Here is an 18790-nt window from a genome sequence, read left to right on the forward strand (position 1 = left end):
GCTTTAAGTTTAGCCAGTTCTGATACGCCTGGAAAGTAGAATGCGCAAATCAAGTGGAAACATTTGTTCTAACAATTTTTGTTTTCGGCCGCATACTAAAGTACTCGCGACAAAAATACATATTGATCTGTGGCAACTCTGTTTCACACGGCATATTTGTAAACTAGTATAAAGATGTGTTCAAAATCATCACTTTCGCTTTCGCATTGCCGTTCGTAATTGAATGTGTTAGTGACGGTGCAAATTATTTTAACTCCCATCTTGATGAATCTTTTGGTAGGAAATATTGAGATCTGAGATGGTTCTCGTGTGTGTCTTGTTTCGGCAATGGGCCTTGCTGGACTTTTTGGCTGCCTTTTTCGGTTTCATTGTGCTGACGGTGTCTCGTGCATTCATATCGGGAAACAATGAGACGACAGGTCCTCGATGTTGCTGTCGTGTGTCTTGTTTCGGGGAGAGTTGCTCAGCAAATGATAGGAAAAGTGAACCATTCAACTTTTATATGGATGCTCTTGTATAGATACAGACATCTCGCGTTCTGATTGGCTGGTGCTGTCATGGGTTAAATCAAACAGGTTTTTCAATAGTGTACTATTGAAAAACTTCAATATTGTTGTAATACACGTTCAAGTTGAATATTTTCGATTCTATTGGTAGTTAGATTATATAAATCCTTCTACAGATCACTGAGCTATGAGCTTTCAAAATACGAGAAAGGCAAACGCGCCATATGAATTATCCTCTTTGATACTCGTTTATACCAAACATTTCAGAAAAGTTTAATTGTGAACTATTTAAGAATATGTCACACAACTGAAAGTTTTAGCATAAAATTGTGATCATATTTCCGATGGCATGTAGCAAGAATTATGTTGATTCGTTAGATATAACAGGAGATATTCACGATCAAAAACTTATCACTCTCTCAGAGGGTAAATTTTGAAAAGGCGCCCCATAGTAAAGTAAGTCGTATTCACGACAAAAGCTTCAGCCTTCATCTCGTTTAGAAGGAACGGAACTCCAGATAATTATCGGAAATACGCGGCGTTAGAATTTCAAATGAAAAGTCTGATTAAAGCTAAGAAACGCGGTTACTGGCGAAGGTTTGTTGACGGATTAACGAGAGAAACAGCAACGAGCACTCTTTGGAATACGGCCCGCCGCATGCGCAATCGAAATCACGCGAACGAAAGCGAGGAATATTCTAACCGCTGGATATTTGATTTCGCTAAGAAAGTATGTCCTGATTCTGTTCCGGAACAGAAGATATCCCGCGTCGCGACATTGAATACAAACGAAACACCGTTTTCGATGGTAGAGTTCTCACTTGCGCTCTTGTCGTGTAACAATAGAGCCCCGGGGTTAGACAGAATTAAATTCAACTTGTTGAAAAATCTGCCCGACTCTGCCAAAAGGCGCTTGTTGAATTTATTCAACAAGTTCCTCGAGGGTAATATTGTCCCACACGAATGGAGAAAAGTGAGAGTTATTACTATTCAAAAACCTGGAAAACCAGCCTCCGATCACAATTCGTATCGGCCGATTGCTATGCTTTCCTGTATTCGGAAATTGTTGGAGAAAATGATTCTCTTCCGTCTAGACAATTGGGTCGAAACAAATGGATTGCTTTCAGGTACACAATTTGGGTTCCGCAGGGGCAAAGGAACGAACGATTGTCTAGCGTTGCTCTCAACAGAAATTCAAATGGCATTTGCTCGTAAAGAACAAATGGCATCAGTTTTCCTCGACATCAAGGGGGCATTCGATTCAGTTTCCATTAACGTTCTATCTGAGAAGTTGCATCAGCATGGTCTTTCACCAGTTTTGAACAACTTTTTATATAATCTATTGTCCGAGAAACACATGCATTTTGAGCATGGTGATTTGACGACAAAGCGATTCAGTTACATGGGTCTTCCTCAGGGCTCATGCTTAAGCCCCCTTTTATACAACTTTTACGTAAATAACATTGATGAATGTATCAACACATCTTGCACGCTAAGACAACTTGCCGACGACAGTGTTGTGTCTATTATAGGACCCAAAGCTGCCGATCTCCAAGGACCATTGCAAGATACCCTCGACAACTTGTCGACATGGGCTTTTCAAATGGGTATCGAGTTCTCTACGGAGAAAACTGAGCTGGTTGTATTTTCAAGGAAGCGAGAACCTGCGCAATTACAGCTTCAACTAGGGGGTGAAACAATAGCTCAGGTTTTCACATTTAAATATCTCGGGGTCTGGTTCGATTCCAAAGGTACCTGGGGATGTCACATTAGGTATTTGAAACGAAAATGCCTACAGAGAATCAATTTCCTTCGTACAATAACCGGAACTTGGTGGGGCTCTCACCCAGGAGACCTGATCAGGTTGTACAAAACGACGATATTGTCAGTAATGGAATATGGATGTTTCTGTTTCCGCTCCGCTACGAATATTCATTTCATTAAACTGGAAAGAATTCAGTATCGTTGTTTACGTATTGCCTTGGGTTGCATGCAATCAACCCATACGATGAGTCTTGAAGTGCTGGCGGGCGTCTTACCGTTGAAAAACAGGTTCTGGGATCTCTCATATCGACTGCTAATCCGATGCGACATTTTGAATCCGATGGTGATAGAAAACTTTGAAAAGCTCGTCGAGCTTAATTCACAAACCCGTTTTATGTCCTTGTATTTTGACTACATGGCTCAGAATATAAATCCTTCTTCGTTTGTTCCTAATCGTGTTCATTTTGTGGATACTTCTAATTCTACTGTGTTTTTCGACACATCCATGAAAGAAGAAATTCGTGGAATCCCGGATCCTGTACGCCCTCAAGAGATCCCAAAAATTTTTAATAATAAATTTAAAGAAGTCGACTGTAATAAAATGTTTTACACTGACGGATCATATCTAGACGGGTCCACTGGCTTCGGTATATTCAATGTAAATTTCACCGCTTCCTATAAACTCAGTGATCCAGCTTCAGTTTACGTCGCAGAACTAGCTGCAATTCAGTATACCCTTGAGATCATTGACACTCTGCCCACAGATCACTACTTCATTGTATCGGACAGTCTCAGTTCCATTGAGGCTCTCCGTTCAGTGAAGCCTGGAAAGCACTCACCGTATTTCCTGGGGAAAATACGGGAACAATTGAGTGCTTTATCTGCAAAATCATACCAGATTACCTTGGTTTGGGTCCCCTCACATTGTTCCATACGGGGCAATGAGAGGGCGGACTCGTTAGCCAAGGTGGGCGCACTAGAAGGTGATATCTATGAAAGACCAATCTGCTTCAATGAATTTTTCAGTTGCTGTCGTCAGAAAACTCTAGCTAGCTGGCAGAATACATGGAATAGTGGAACTCTGGGACGATGGTTACACTCAATAATCCCACAGGTATCGACGAAAGCTTGGTTCCGGGGGTTAGACGTGAGCCGAGACTTTATTCGTGTAATGTCAAGGCTCATGTCTAATCATTATATGTTCAGCGCACATCTCCGTCGTGTGGGGCTCGCTGAGAGTGGTGTCTGCGTTTGCGGTGAGGGTTATCATGACATCGAACATGTTGTTTGGACATGTGTCGAGTATTGTGATGCCAGGTCCCAACTCATAGGTTCCCTTCGGGCCCGAGGTATACCAACCTTCGTACTAGTCCGCGACGTCTTGGCAACTCGAAATCTTCCTTATATGACTCTCATCTATAACTTCTTGAAAACTATCAATGCTCAAATTTAGTGCTCTCCCTATCTCTTTCTCGTCTACAGCTCTACCGCACTCTTCTTTACGTTGCTAGAAGTATGGCCTGTGTAAACGATGCTTCGGAGCATGCACCTGCCTTGAACTGACTGAGTTGCTGGAAGCTACCCAAAAACGTCACATTAACGTCAGAACACACCAACGAAGCATCCCAATCCAGAATAATCTCTTCATTGCTACAAGCTGAAAAACATGAAGATTCATCGAACGCAAAATGTGTCTAAAAGATGTATGCCACAAACCAATGATGTATTCAAATTTCAATTCAATACCGTGTAGGTCCCACCCTCCCTATGTCCCCTTACTAACTGGGGAGTATGCCGCCCCGTAATACGGCATCCCTTTCTCTCTCCCTAACAACAAGACAATCGGCCACGTTAAGCTAAAGCAAATGAGCCTAATAAAAATTTTATTTGGAAAAAAAAAAATCTCGGTATATCAAGTGATATCAGCGCTAATGTGAACATGGTATTAGTTGTATCATTACACAATTAATATCGTAGATAAATTGAACCAAGTTTTTTCTTGATATAAAGATATAGCAGAATTGAGTCAACGAGGACATTGCCGATAACATTAACTCATCTTTGGTTGACATGTAAAAAATAGTCAGTTTATTTCAACAATAAACTCAGCCGGAACAAATATATTTTTGGTTTTGGTTAGACTAAAATTTTTATTCAAATCAAACAGAGATCATTGATTTTGTTGAAGGGAGTAATTGGCTCGTAACAATCATATTCCAGCTTGAAATAAATATGAGTCAAATTTAAAAATCTAGTGACAGTTTTGTTATTTTAAACATGCTCAATTTCTCTGCGTGTACCAAATAGGCTGTTAAGTAACGTTACCATACAAAAATGACAATTTTCTTGAACAATTTTTAGCAAAAACGATAAAAGAAATGGTTTGTTTATAATCCATTTTAGTATAACTCTCGCTCAGTGAAACATCCCCACAGTTTCAATACCACAATATATATACACGTTTCCATACACTCTGATTTACAATTACCACTCGAACCGTTTGTAGTATTGTTCTGTTATAGTTTTGCAGCAAAATACTGTTTAAAATTATTTGAGCGTGCTCACCCAACTGTTTTATCGACAGTGTCAAAAGAGATAGAAAAAAACATTATAAATGTTTGGCGTTGCTCTCGTTTCATTAGCGGCCCTTACACGAGCATTAAAAATGTCATTTTAAATGATGACTAAGTATCCCAAGTAACAATTCGACTGCCTTATGGTTTTGATTGTAATTTATAGGAGTTTTGTAATTGATTTTTCAATCACTACCTGTTTTATGACAACTATAATAAGTGTCTCTTTTAACCAGTAATATCATAGTTTTCAAAGCTTCTATAAAACCCTTTACCTACACTAAAAATAAAACAATTTGCACTAGAATAAAACCATGCAAACACTCTTAATATTGCTTTCAAACATTTTCTTTAAAACATTATTATCATTATTATCAGTTAAATTCTTTCATAAATCTAGTTTTGTGTGTGTGCGTGTTCATTCTATGACAATTTCACTCAGAGTAAATTTGAGGATTCTAAAGTACATTTATGACACATTAGTTGTAGGCTGTTTGATTTATTGCTTCTTAGGTTAAGTGTAATTTGCATTAAAAGAAATTTCATGACCGCCATTATGATGTTCTATACCGTAGCATTTATTGACATCTAATAAACTTCGAAATGCAAAAACGAGGAAATATGTTGGACTTTCATGATTCATTTTCAGATCGTATGCACAAGTTTTATCGTCACAGAATAGTTTTATACAAAAATGACGATGAATCACAAAAAATAATTTTCATTAATCATGGAGACTATCGCAAAAGCCGCATTTATTTCAAGGCGATTAGTTATAATTCTTATTTTTATCCTTACATTCACGATAAAAATAAAAGCGCATTAAGTTTTTACGTTCGGAAAAGGTCTCAAACTCGTAATTAAAATATAATATATTCTTACTGATTGCATTCAAAGTAGACATGACACACAAAGTCAAGAAAAATATCATCAAAACGACAGTTTATTCACAGCGGTATTCATTCCATCCAAAGAAATTTAATGTTGATCGTAAAGCTGGTTTCAAAATTTTCTTGAATTTGGAGTTTTAAAGCAAGTTTATGCTGATTCTTCATTTTGATTTATAAACCTTATGAAGAATGGTCCACTTTGCAGGAACATGCTCTTATGGAGGTTTTCAGTAGGCTTTCGTGGAGTTTAAAGTTTTATTGCAAGATTTATTATGTAGCATTGAAGACAGCTACAAGTATTTAATAATATTAAAAATGTTACTTGGGAATGATGTATTTCAAATTTGTTAGAAATCTCGTCATTAGTGCACCATTACACGTTCATTAAAATGATAATGACATTTTTAATGACTCGTGTAAGGGCCGCTATTCATTTAACGTTGATTTGAACTCTATTGATGAATGTAAATCTAATGGATTTGAGTCTATCCTAGAGCAGACCAGCCGCTTTATCCAATTGAGCTACAGCTGTATTCGAGTTATTCATGCATATTTCCTCATAATATATTCCACATTTGTGCCACTTTACAGAAATTACAAACCTTAGAAGTTTATTCTAACGGTTTTTAGCAAGCTGTAATCCAAAAATCCGAATTGATCAGGACTATTCATAAATTCAATATACAAATGAAGCAATGAGTGTAATATTTACATTTAACAATGTATATTAATGATGATCACCATGTATTACTGTTATATTAAGTATAAAAAATTGATGTTATGTTCCATAGAAGGTATTAGCTACTCTAAATGTGGTTTAGAATAATCCAGTTGGGCTGACGGGAAATAAAACTTTTGAATTCGCTCATTTATTACAGCAGGTGGTTGGAGCATTATTAAAAAAGCCATATAAAACTATACCACAACAGTAATAGCCATAGTGAATTCATATCATATGGTTCAGCAGAAGTTCTTAATCATTATTTTAATCACATGCTATTTTTTGTTACTACAGCATATTATAAAATAACCATGTCATATGCGTACAATACTTTGTAGTTGAACAAAACCCGTGCTTTTCGTTAAATCAAACACATACCATAACAAATGAGGTTACCACAGCACAAAAGATTTTTATATAGTTTGAACTATAGCAGTTGCTATTTTTAATTATGCGGGCTAGGTCAAGGATCAAAATAAAATTAAATTTTTTAAAAACAAACAGCAGATTTAACACACAAAGAAGTTGCGTTGTGCAGTTTACCTGTTTTTGTTATCATGAAGCTGTTGGGTAGTGCAGTTCCACAGTAAACATTTTTTGAAAAATATATATTTCTGCGTATGAAATATCATACGCTAGGATTTTTCAAAGACTTTCAAAAATAAAGTTTGTCGTTTCTATAAGCACAATATTATTTTTTTGTGTAGGTTTCAATGTGATTTGATTTGAACAAGATTTGAAGTGATTTACACTTGCAATTGAAGTGTCAAATCAAATGCGGCAATATTAAGTGTAAAACACTTTAATCTAGAGATGGGCAAAACAGTTCATTTCAAAGAACCGTTCAGTGATGCAGAGTTCTGTTAAAAGAACTAGTTCTCCAGAGCCGTTTGTTCGTTCTATTCATAGTTGGTTTGTTTGTTCAAAGACTAAACGAGAACTTACTTTTGTAAGCTTAAGCGAGCAAAAAAAAAGGTCCCTCGAAGTAGAACTGCGGTTTCGTGATGAAACTTTCTTATTAGTATCGTTCTTGAAAAAAGCGGACTTTGAACTGAAGAATTACCGTTCTCGAAAGAAGAACTATAGCTCGTTCATTCTTTCAAACGAACTAGTTCTTTTGAACTGTTCGCGAACGAATTGCCCATCTCTACTTTAATCCAACCCTTCGAATTTTATCAGTGTATACAGATTTTACACTGATAAAAATCGACAAGTTAAGCGGCCCTTACATCCCACATTATCGAAAATTTCAATGACGGAATGAGCAGAGATGCCATTTATACAGATTTATCTGTATTATACAGATTTTTACATGCTCATACAGATTTAATACAGAGTATAGATTTTATACAGATTTCCTCAACTTAATACAGATTTTTACAGATCTCACAGAAAGTAAGAATAAAAAACATTAATTTTTTACTTTTGCTTTATTAACGACTATGTATAGTAGTTCATATTTCTTTTTTCTTTTTGCGATACTCACCTAACCAGATACCATCTTTGTAGAAACAGAAATTGAAAATTATAGAATGATAGTACACAAGGGAGAGCAAGGATGTGAATATATATAGCGGAAAGGTGAGACGTGACAGAGGGTCATTGAAGCAAGCAGAAATCGATTTGGTTACTTAAATTTTTCCTTCTACCAGAGGAGTCGGTCTTAGGCATCTGAACAATGCGAATCGCTCGAGTCACTGGTATGTCGGAAAGTAGTGATAAAGGTATTTACCATTTACTATCCGAACCAGTAAAAGACCCTCTGTCACGTCTCACCATCCCGTTTTATATTTTCACATCCATACTCTGCCTTGGTACTATCATTCTATAATTTTCATTTTCTGTTTTTACAAGAATGGTCTCTGGTTAGGTGAATATAGCAAAAAGAAAAAAATTAAACTTTTCTGTCTGAGCAATCTTTTAGTATTTGATTCCAGTGACGAGATAAAAGTCTATCAATCAACGGACAAATCACAATATCAAAATCTGTTGTGAAATCCATTTATATTATAATTTGAAACCAATTTGAACTGATATCCAAGGAAGTAATGGCATCATGATACTTTACTGTCAAACTGAGAGTTGTATGACCCGACTTGACGTTGCAGTTTAGGCGTTGAAATTCCATGTCAAATTATGAAGTCTACATTTTCAAACTAGATAAATATATGGAATTACAATTCAATTGTTGTGGATAAAATAAATAAAAAAAACTATGAAATTTCGTCGTTGTATATGCTTGTGAGCGCGGCAATGACTGATTGAATCTACCATCCTACAAGCACAATCTATTGGAATAACATCTTTTAACGTCATTTTGTTGTGAGAATTTCATTTTATTAGTGAATACAGATTAATGAATGAATGATTATGAAAATATCTGGCATCTCTGGGAATGAGCAATGAATTCTTACTCGACTGCATGATTTTTTAGTGCTCGATCGGTTCAGTGCTAGAATTTTCGCCTGAGTTGGCTGCTCGATCAACCTGTTTGACAGTGACATTATAAATGTCATTGAATATTCGCTCATTTTATGAATGTGTTAGTGTGAAATTTAGGCGACTTAAGCCATTTCACTACACTCCAGCTAGAGGAAATGGATGATGCTGACTAAGGTAGGCCGTTTTGTTAATTTCCAGCGAATTTCAATAGTTTATGTTGGATTCTAAGAAGAACTGGTTATTTACTAGTTCTGTATATCCGAAAAACATGAAGATTTAAATTTGTATATTGAGTTATATAGTTTTCGTTTAAAAATAAACTGAAAATCAGTACGAAAACGTGCAAAATCAGGAAAGAAGAAGAAGAAGACGAATTGACAATTCAGTCCGCATCTTCTCACTCAATTCCGAATGATTTCCGAATCAACCGGTTGTAGGCGAACCGGTTCATTCGGAATCGGTTGTTGCACTGGAGTTGGAATTGATTCGGAATCCATTATGATTTCCACATGAAATTCCGAATGAAAATTTCTCGCTGATTCGGAATTGATTCGGAATCCATTCGGATCTGATAATGTGGGCACGAGAATTCTCAATTAATTTTTCAAAAGGGCGTATAAGCAAGTGACAGTTCCTCCTTGTTTACTTTCTCTTCTATTAATTACCAAGCGGTTTCCACGTTTATCACTCAACTCTTTGCATGAAATGATACCCGAAACTTTCGACTTTCAAACAGAATAGTGATATCAAAGAAAATCTTTTTCATCACACCACAATAATCGAAAGAAAGAGTGATTAAAGAGAAACTGTCACTTGCTTATACGCCCTAATGAAAAATCAACCGAGAATTATAAATCTGCATAAAATGTTCAAACGACGAATGTAACAATGATAGATTCTCTTTGTTTACTTTCTCTTTCGATTATAGCAAAACATTCCTGCTTTTTTCGGTAATTTCATCAGTGCAGATTCAAAGATGGTACCTTTAGTTATTACTATCGGTAAATAATTGGAGTGAAGGATTGCTAAGAGTACCGTAATAATCGAAAGAGAAAGTAAACAAAGAGAATCTCTCATTATTACATTCGTCGTTTTGAACATTTCATACAGAAATGTCATTTCTCGGTTAATTTTTCAAAAGGGCGTATAAGCAAGTGACAGTTTCTCTTTGTTTACTTTCTCTTCTGTTAATTAATTACCAAGCGGTTTCCACGTTACTCTTTGCATGAAATGATACCCGAAACTTTCGACTTTCAAACAGAATAGTGATATCAAAGAAAATCTTTTGTCGTGAATACGACTTACTTTACTATAGGGTGCCTTTTCAAAATTTACCCTATGAGAGAGTGATAAGTTTTTGATCGTGAATATCTCTTGTTATATCTAACGAAGCAACATAATTTTTGCTACACGCCATCGGAAATATGATCACAATTTAAAAAACTGATAAAATTATCAGTTGTGTGACATAATCTCAAATAATTCAAAATTAAACTTTTCTGAAATGTTTGGTGTAAACGAGTATCAAAGAGGATAATTCATAAGGCGCGTTTACCATAGCTCAGTGATCTGTGAAAGGATTTATATAATCTAACTACCAATAGAATCGAAATTTTTCAACTTAAACGTGTATAGGAACAGCATTGAAGTATTTCAATAGTACACCATTGAAAAACCTGTCTCATTTGACCCATGTCAACACCAGCCAATCAGAACGCGTTCTGAGGAAGAGAACAAAATATCTGCTGCTGTACAACAAATCGTTCGAGAAAAATGTTCCGAAAAGTGTTGAATATCGTAGTGAGTTCCACAATATGGTCCTTCTGAAAGGCAAAAATGTCCCGTACAGTATACTGATAGTTTCTTTCAATGAAATGCAAATCCGAAATGAAATAATCGATATTAAAATTCTGTATGTGGCTATTTTTATAGCCGTTAGGACCGCCCATTAGTGAAAAAGCTTCAAACGAAATCAGGTAAAAACAAGCCTCTCAACAAAAATTGGATCAGTTTGGATTCTATTGCCACTGCGAGCAGATGTATTATGTGTCGTTTGCAAAGCTAATTTCGCCTCCGACAAGAGCGATTACGTCTCAGCTGCGAGTCAATTGCATTGGTGATAAAGCAACTGTGGAGAGCATTACACAAAATCAGCTGTTCCAATGGCTCTAAAAGTTTTCTAAAGAACTATTAGGATTTCTTGCTCGCAAATCGAAGGGAAATATCCTCAGTTTAGTGCAAATCTAGAACTGTTTGATTTGATTTTTGCAATTTTCGCTGTGTGAAATTCACAGTGAAGCCTTCTTTGTTTTTGCGAAAAATTTGGAAAAGGGGAATGTTTGCATAATTAATACAATTGATCAACTAATTGATATTCGGAAGTGTTAAAGAACATGTCAGTTGTTTTCGTATTCACGACATCCATTTATGTCTCTGACATTACCAACCCACCTTTTTAATCATATCACAATAATCGAAAGAGAGAGTGATTAAAGAGAAACTGTCACTTGCTTATACGCCCTAATGAAAAATCAACCGAGATTTTTAATGATTACTAAGTAACATTCCAAATGTATATGGAGAATTCATCATTACCTTACACGTTCATTAAAAATCTGTATTTCATTCGAATAAGATTATTTCTATCGGAAACGAGATTTTGCATTCTGTATCTAGGGATGTCGGATTTTTTTTACGTATTCGATTAGCTCAATAATCGAATATTAATTTTAAAATTGTCGATTAAATATTACTCGATTACCTGGGTTATTATTCGATTACTCGATTAATCGTTTCAATGACATATTCTCATGATAGAAGAGAAGAGGTATTTTTCATAAGATTAAGACACAGAGAACAGACATCCATGTAGAGATTTAAATTTGTGTAAGCAATCACCAAGTAGCAATTCGACGTGAACATTTTAAAAGGGCCTTAAAACAATTGAGATTCTCTTTGTTTACTTTCTCTTTCGATTATATATGCGTTATTACGCAATTGTTCGTTACATGTATAATACTATGACAAAGCTGGAGATATTTTCTTTCATTCTATATACAAATTTGGTAAGTGAACGTCAAAATTTAGGTGTTATTAACAGAAGAGAAAGTAAACAAAGAGAATCTCTCATTGGTTTATGTGCCCTTATGAAATGTTCACGTCGAATTCTCCTTAAGAGCCCTTTCGAGCAGCCCAATAATCCCCTATGGGCTCTTGCGTTTGAACTTTCATACAATGGTAATTTATGCGTGCAAAGTCGTTAGCAACGGTGAATTTTAACGGATTTTTACTTGTATGCTTTACACAGCTTTTTTGAAATAGTTCATACTAGAGTGACTATAATCAGAGTGGCGACAGCTGTTCGTTTGGAATGACAGCTACCAGTTCCAAACGAGCAAACGACCTGTCAATTCAATGTAAAGCTAATGGAATGTTTTTAATTGTTGCCAGCATTACGGATGAGATGTCGTCACTCTGGTTATAGGCACTCTTGTTCGTACTAGCTTGGATGTCTACACGCAGAGAAATGGAGCTTGTTTAAAATGACAAATCAGTTAGTAGATTTTTAAATCTGATTCATGTTAATTTCAAGCTAGAATATGATTGTTCTAAACCATTTTCTCCCTTCAACATCAACGAAGATCTCTGTTCAATGTGAATAAATATTTTGGTCTTGCAAAACGAAAAAAAAAATTGTTCCAGCTGATTTTATTGTTGAAATAATTCATCAATATATTGCGTATCAACAAAAGCAGAATTGATTTAATTGGCAATATCTATGTTGATTCAATTCTGCTTTATCTTTATGTTAAGAACAAAATTTATTCATTTTATCTGTTGTCTTATTTGTGTAATGATACAGCAAAGTTTATTGTTCAAAAGTACCGTATCAGTCCTATTTTTTATAAACCAGAGCTGTTTTTTCAATCGTGAATGAACAGAAAAGTTTTTTACGCGTTTCAAAATTAAAACTTCATCTGCTTATATATTTTTCATCGGGCTTTTCATCAATCCAAGCGTAAGTATTGATAGTTAATAATATTAGAAACTGCAATAACACGTTTTCTTAAAACATATATTTGATGCAGGTTATCTCTCTCTTCACCGGAAGACCGGGAAAGGGAACTGAATCATTGGATACTATTAAAAGTAATATTGAATTGATTGTGGTATGTAGATAAATATTATAAATGTATGGAATATAAATGTAATTGGAATTCCTTCCAAATATACAAATTGAAGAAAAATGTACCAAAAAAGCCTTCAAATTATTTCGAAAGAAATCATTTTACTCGTAAAAACAAAACAAAATTAATAATTTTTACAAACAAAAGCGTAAGTTGAAATACTAATCATTTCAAGTTGATATCTTATCATTTATTCCAAATGCCAAGTTTATAAATTCAAAACACTATAAATATTACCTTTATCCAAAATTAGTTCATTTTAAACTGATTTTGCAAGTTGAATTCACTATGAAATTGTTTGTCAACAAATTGACAGGAATGCATAAGTAAAATATTTGTTGGTATTATCAAAATATTTATAGAAACAAACTAATCCACTGAGCAAAATCAAATACAACAATATTTGCTATAATAAACCAATTTTTCTTTTGTCACTATTTCAACAAAATAAATCGTTACGTAAAACCCAGATTTAGTTACATTTACAATATTTTTCTCTGCGTGTAAGACAAGACCTGACAACTGGCTTCTTATTCTTCCTTCCGAATCATCCTTCTCGTCATTTTCGCCCTGTGGAATAAATACCAACGTATCGGCTACAGTGTAGCCATATTCACATGTTTTATAATCTATGATAGGAAAATATATTACATTTAAATTTTTAGACTTTAGGTTTTTGATTTGAAATGAACATGAAAAATATTTTGGTGAATGCATTTCTTTATTATATATTAATGCTTAAAAACAATTAATTTAGTTTTGATGACAAAACACGAAATATCTCATGTTGAACGCAAAATCGAATCCATTGTTGGCGTATTACCGGATCTTTTGGAAACCGGAAAAAGTCAGGTTTGGATAGAAATGCTTAGTGCGACCACAGTGTGGAACACAACAGTTCATTCTTCTCGTAAAACTGAACACACTTTCGAGTTTACACTAATTTAACAAATCTTTTTTGGTTACACTTTAATTCACTAAAAAGAAAAACGGCTTGATGTCTATTTTAATTACACAGTGCTTCCACTATAAACATTTATTACCAATGAGATTGAAAAAAAGTGAAACATTCTCCGAAAATTTTCATTTTCATTGGTGAGCTAAAATTATACATTTTAATAAACTTGTTCTCTGATTTTCTTTATACTTGGCATCATTGCTCGCGACCCCTGCAAAAGTTTTTTCTTTTCACAATGTGCAGGTAGCAACATCAAAATCAGCCAATCAGAAACTGGTCCATTTTGGAACAAAAGCAGCCCCCCCCCCCCCAGATGTCAGGTCTTGTCTTAGGGATGTCTGTTCTCTGTGGTTATAACTGGGTAACGAGCTCTAGGAACGGTTTTCAGGAATATAATATACAAATCTTGAAACTTATTGCCGATATACCAACGACATATATATTCATGGAATGTTGGATAACAGAATTATAACCGCAATCGCAATAGTAAACCGACACTAAGTTAATCTTGGAAAGAATTATTAAAATATTAAAAAACAAGCAAACTAGAATTTGAGTACTTTATTCTTGATAGTTTCTACAAAACGAGCCTTTACGAATCATCGAAGAATTTTAAACATTCGTTCAATTTTGTTGACAACGATATCAATAAAAATATAACTCTGTTAAGGGCATTGCTAGCAATCTGATTACTTAGCTAGGGCCAGAAGTTCGATTTGAATAACATCGACATTTTATTTAGATGACAGACCGTGTAGTTGCACCATAGATAAGAGATTTGCCTTTCAATTATTGCATAGTCACAGATTCTTTGTTGTGTAACTTGCTTGTTTTCGAATGATTTGTGCTCATAACTCGATTAAAATGACACATTTAAAACTAGTTCCTTTTTATCAATTCGTATTCAATCGCATGTTTTGTTTTATTAGTTTCAAACCTTGATTTTGTCAGCCAAGGAACAGGATAGCCCAGTACCATCAGGTTCCACATTTAGTGACTTGATGACTCCATCTTCTAGCACCATCGAGTATCGCTTGGAGCGTAGTCCTCCGAGAGGAGGCAAATCGGCTCCTAGTTCTAGCTTCTTGGTGAATACCGCTGCAGGATCAGCAAGCATGCGAACCTTGCCGGCAGTATTATGCTGTTTACCCCAAGCCGACATAACGAAAGGATCATTGACAGAAACGCAAACGACTTCGGCTACACCGGATGATTTCAAATCACCTGCTCGGTCGACATATCCCGGCAAATGCGTCTTGGAACAACCAGGAGTAAAGGCACCTGGGACGGCGAACAAAATCACCTTCTTTCCGGCACATAAATCAGCAACATTAACTTTGTTCGCCGGTGAATCCTCGTATAGATCAATTGACGGAATTTTATCTCCTTCCTGGAAAACATAAAAACATGAGCATGTAATGGAAAATAGCTTGGTAAACTTTTTTTTCTGCTTATACGATTCAGTCCGAGCACTTATCGTGTATGTAAATATCGATTTTTGCAAGGCAGGGAAATATTTTACTTCATAACTATCGTGAGTGTAAATAATTAAAAAAAATTGTTTCCCAACCCACTTTCAAGCTAGAAACATCTGAGGTGACACATAAAATTGCTTCGTGAATAAAATACAACTTTCTTCGAAGAAAAAACCGCACCTAAAAGCTCAATGTCGGACCCTCATTTAATAATTCACGAATTATTGATTCCTTTGAACAATTATTTGACGAAGTTCTTCAAATACTGGCAATGCATCACAACGAGTCCAATGAAAATGTTCCAAATGCAAACTTCTTAATGCCGGTTACCGGCCGGGTATTCCAGAATGCAAACGTCAAAAGACATACATAATGGATGCGTAAATATCGAATGTAAATATGCTAAATGAGATGTACGAAAGAATAATAATACGCATCCACTTATTTGTCGGCAAAAAATTAAAACCTTTGGCAAGCAGAGTTTGTGCATGTGGTGGCAAAAATTCGTTCTTACAGATAAATCGATATTCTTATTGGTGGATTAAAATATTTTGCAATAGTATTACGTAATTACGGAAATGACTTGATAAAGACTTTACAATTGATACTGAAAGTCACTCACTTTGATTTGCACCATTTTGGAAGTATGTATCGAGAACCGCTGAACTACCCCTGTTGAACGTCCGAGTTGTCTCACTAGACTGAACTTGTTGGTCAAATTCTGCACGAGAAGCGGATGCATTGAATATGTCGATGGAACGTTTGACAATGAAAACACAGTATTGATAAAAGAAAGGAAACACACCGTAGTCGAGTCGAGTACAAACTGCGGCGGCAAATACTGGTAGTTCGAAATGTTGGCTTCAGTAAATACGTAATAAACACAAGAGTATTTAAACATGTATGTGTGCATTTCTCGTATTTCTGGACCTTACCTTCAATCGTACTTGACGCAGATATCAAAAGGCATACTGGCATAAAATTCAATATAGTGCACTTGATTCAAACAAGAATGTACTCATTTTGAACTAATGTATGGTTGATCAAAACAAATGATGGTTGTTTCAAAACAATATTGTTTGAATCTAACGAGTTCTTTTTGTAACTGAATCAACAACGCAAGATAGTTAGGGCATATTCAGTAGTGTTCTAGTTCTAGATGCATAATTTATGTCAGTTACAAAATTTAAATCTGGATTTAATAACAAGAAAAACTGGCAGCCCTAGCAGTGTTTTACTCGTGTTTCAAATATACAAAAAACAGAACGGCATCGTAGACAAGTTTTAAATTTGACAGAAGATCTGGTCGAATTAATAAAACTAGAACGGCTTGCTGGAGATACGTTTGTTTCAGTTTCAGATGTATTATAGATTTGCTCTTATGATTGGCACATTGCCGCGAAACTGAACTATCGGTAGCGACATCTGTCAATGAAAAATGGAACCAAGGAAAGGAGGGTATAGATATCCGCTAAGACAAGACCTGACATCTGGGGGGGCTGCTTTTGTTCCAAAATGGACCAGTTTCTGATTGGCTGATTTTGATGTTTCTACCTGCACATTGTGAAAAGAAAAAACTTTTGCAGGGCACGCGAGCAATGATGCCAAGTATAAAGATAATCAGAAAACAAGTTTATTAAAATGTACAATTCTAGCTCACCAATGAAAATGAAAATTTTCGGAGAATGTTTCACTTTTTTTTTCAATCTTATTGGTAATAAATGTTTATAGTGACAGCACTGTGTAATTAAAATAAGCATCAAGCCGTTTTTCTTTCTAGTGAATTAAAGTGTAACCAAAAAAGATTTGTTAAATTAGTGTAAACTCGAAAGTGTGTTTACTTTTACGAGAAGAATGAACTGTTGTGTTCCACACTGTGGTCGAACTAAGCATTTCTATCAAAACCTGACTTTTTCCGATTTCCAAAAGATCCGATAATACGTCAACAATGGATTCGATTTTGCGTTCAACATGAGATATTTCGTGTTTTGTCATCAAAGCTCAATTAATTGTTTTTAAGAATTAATATATAATAAAGAAATCCATTCACCAAAACATTTTTCATGTTTATTTCAAATCAAAAACCTAGTCTACAAATTTAAATATAATAAATATTTTTTTCCTAGCATCGTTAATAAAAAATCTGTAAATATGGCTACACTGTAGCCGATATGTTGGTATTTATTCCACAGGGCGAAAATGACGAGAAGGATGATTCGGAAGGAAGAATAAGAAGCCAGTTGTCAGGTCTTGTCTTAGGATATCCGCAATAAAAGTAAACTCGGAGTAGAAGAAAATCGATTTCAAAGTGATGACTACTATTTGTTCTAGTTTGAACCACGATTAAACATGGAAAACCATCAGAAATGTGTGAAATTGGGTAAGGTTCGGTTTATTCGAGTACTATTTATTTTGGATACTTTTATTTCCGGGCATTTGAATCATGGTGTTGAACCAAGTATAATGTTTCATTCTAAATAAACGTTAGTTTTCGCACAATAAATTAAGATCTGATACCCCTGCTACTATGATTTTTCAAATGAATTTACCCGTTTTTATAAAAATTTGTTAAAAAGGTGAAGTAATTTAAAATTCTTCTACCGATTTGACAGCTCTAACTGAGGCCGTGAACCATTTCACGGTTAATTTAAATTCTGGTTGAAATCTGACACTTGAGCGGTTATTTTGTTAAATTTAACTAAATCCGCGGCCCATTTCAAAGTTTGACGGATGGAAAGTTATTTGGGTTTATTTAGCACTGGAAATAATTTTTACTAAAGAATTGATATTAGAATTTTCATTTGCAAGATTTTTTTCAGTGTCGGAAAATAACCATCGATCTGTTCAAAATAACCAGGGCAAGATGGGCCATCACTGGCCTTAGCCTGTCACGTTAGTGACACAGCAAAGAAAAAAAAAATAACCATGCTTTCGACCATGGTTATTTTTGACAACATCAAAATAACCGCTCGAGTGACAGATTTTAACCAAAAGTTAAAATTAACCGCGAAATGATTCACAGCCTAAAAATATCTCTCTCCCCTACATTGAAGTAGGGAGATTCTATGCGGACTCGCATTTAAAAAATGGTTGTTGCCATTGATCTGTTCGGGAAATGTGAGAGCTGGATATTTTTTTTTATGATGTCTGATAGAATACAGAATAGTAGTTTTAATTATTTTCATATGCAAACAGTTAGAGATAATTTAGGATTGCTGATGTCGATTTTGCTTGAAGCAAAAACTAACCCAGTTTTAACCCCAACTACTTTCAA

At 35.1% G+C, this 18790-nt stretch overlaps 1 protein-coding gene across 1 annotated transcript; it reads right to left on the reverse strand.

The window, feature by feature from the left end:
• Positions 1–14587: 14587 nt before the first annotated feature.
• On the reverse strand, positions 14588–16363 carry LOC131430243 (peroxiredoxin-5, mitochondrial). The gene is made up of 2 exons (XM_058595043.1): positions 16139–16363; positions 14588–15431 (listed from the first exon to the last, which is right to left on the reverse strand). Exons 1-2 carry the CDS (start codon positions 16256–16258, stop codon positions 14973–14975), a joined length of 579 nt encoding a protein of 192 aa, XP_058451026.1. The 5' UTR covers positions 16259–16363; the 3' UTR covers positions 14588–14972.
• Positions 16364–18790: the final 2427 nt, after the last annotated feature.

The sequence above is a fragment of the Malaya genurostris genome, chromosome 2 (assembly GCF_030247185.1).
Source record: "Malaya genurostris strain Urasoe2022 chromosome 2, Malgen_1.1, whole genome shotgun sequence".
Taxonomy (NCBI): Eukaryota; Metazoa; Arthropoda; class Insecta; order Diptera; family Culicidae; genus Malaya; species Malaya genurostris.

What these genes read in the sequence shown, in the direction of transcription:
- LOC131430243 (XM_058595043.1), bottom strand. Translation starts at nt 16,258, where the DNA reads ATGCATCCGCTTCTCGTGCAGAATTTGACCAACAAGTTCAGTCTAGTG. An exon ending in CCAAAATGGTGCAAATCAAA is followed by an intron (nt 15,432 to 16,138) that starts GTGAGTGACTTT and finishes TATGTTTTCCAG; the next exon opens with GAAGGAGATAAAATTCCGTC.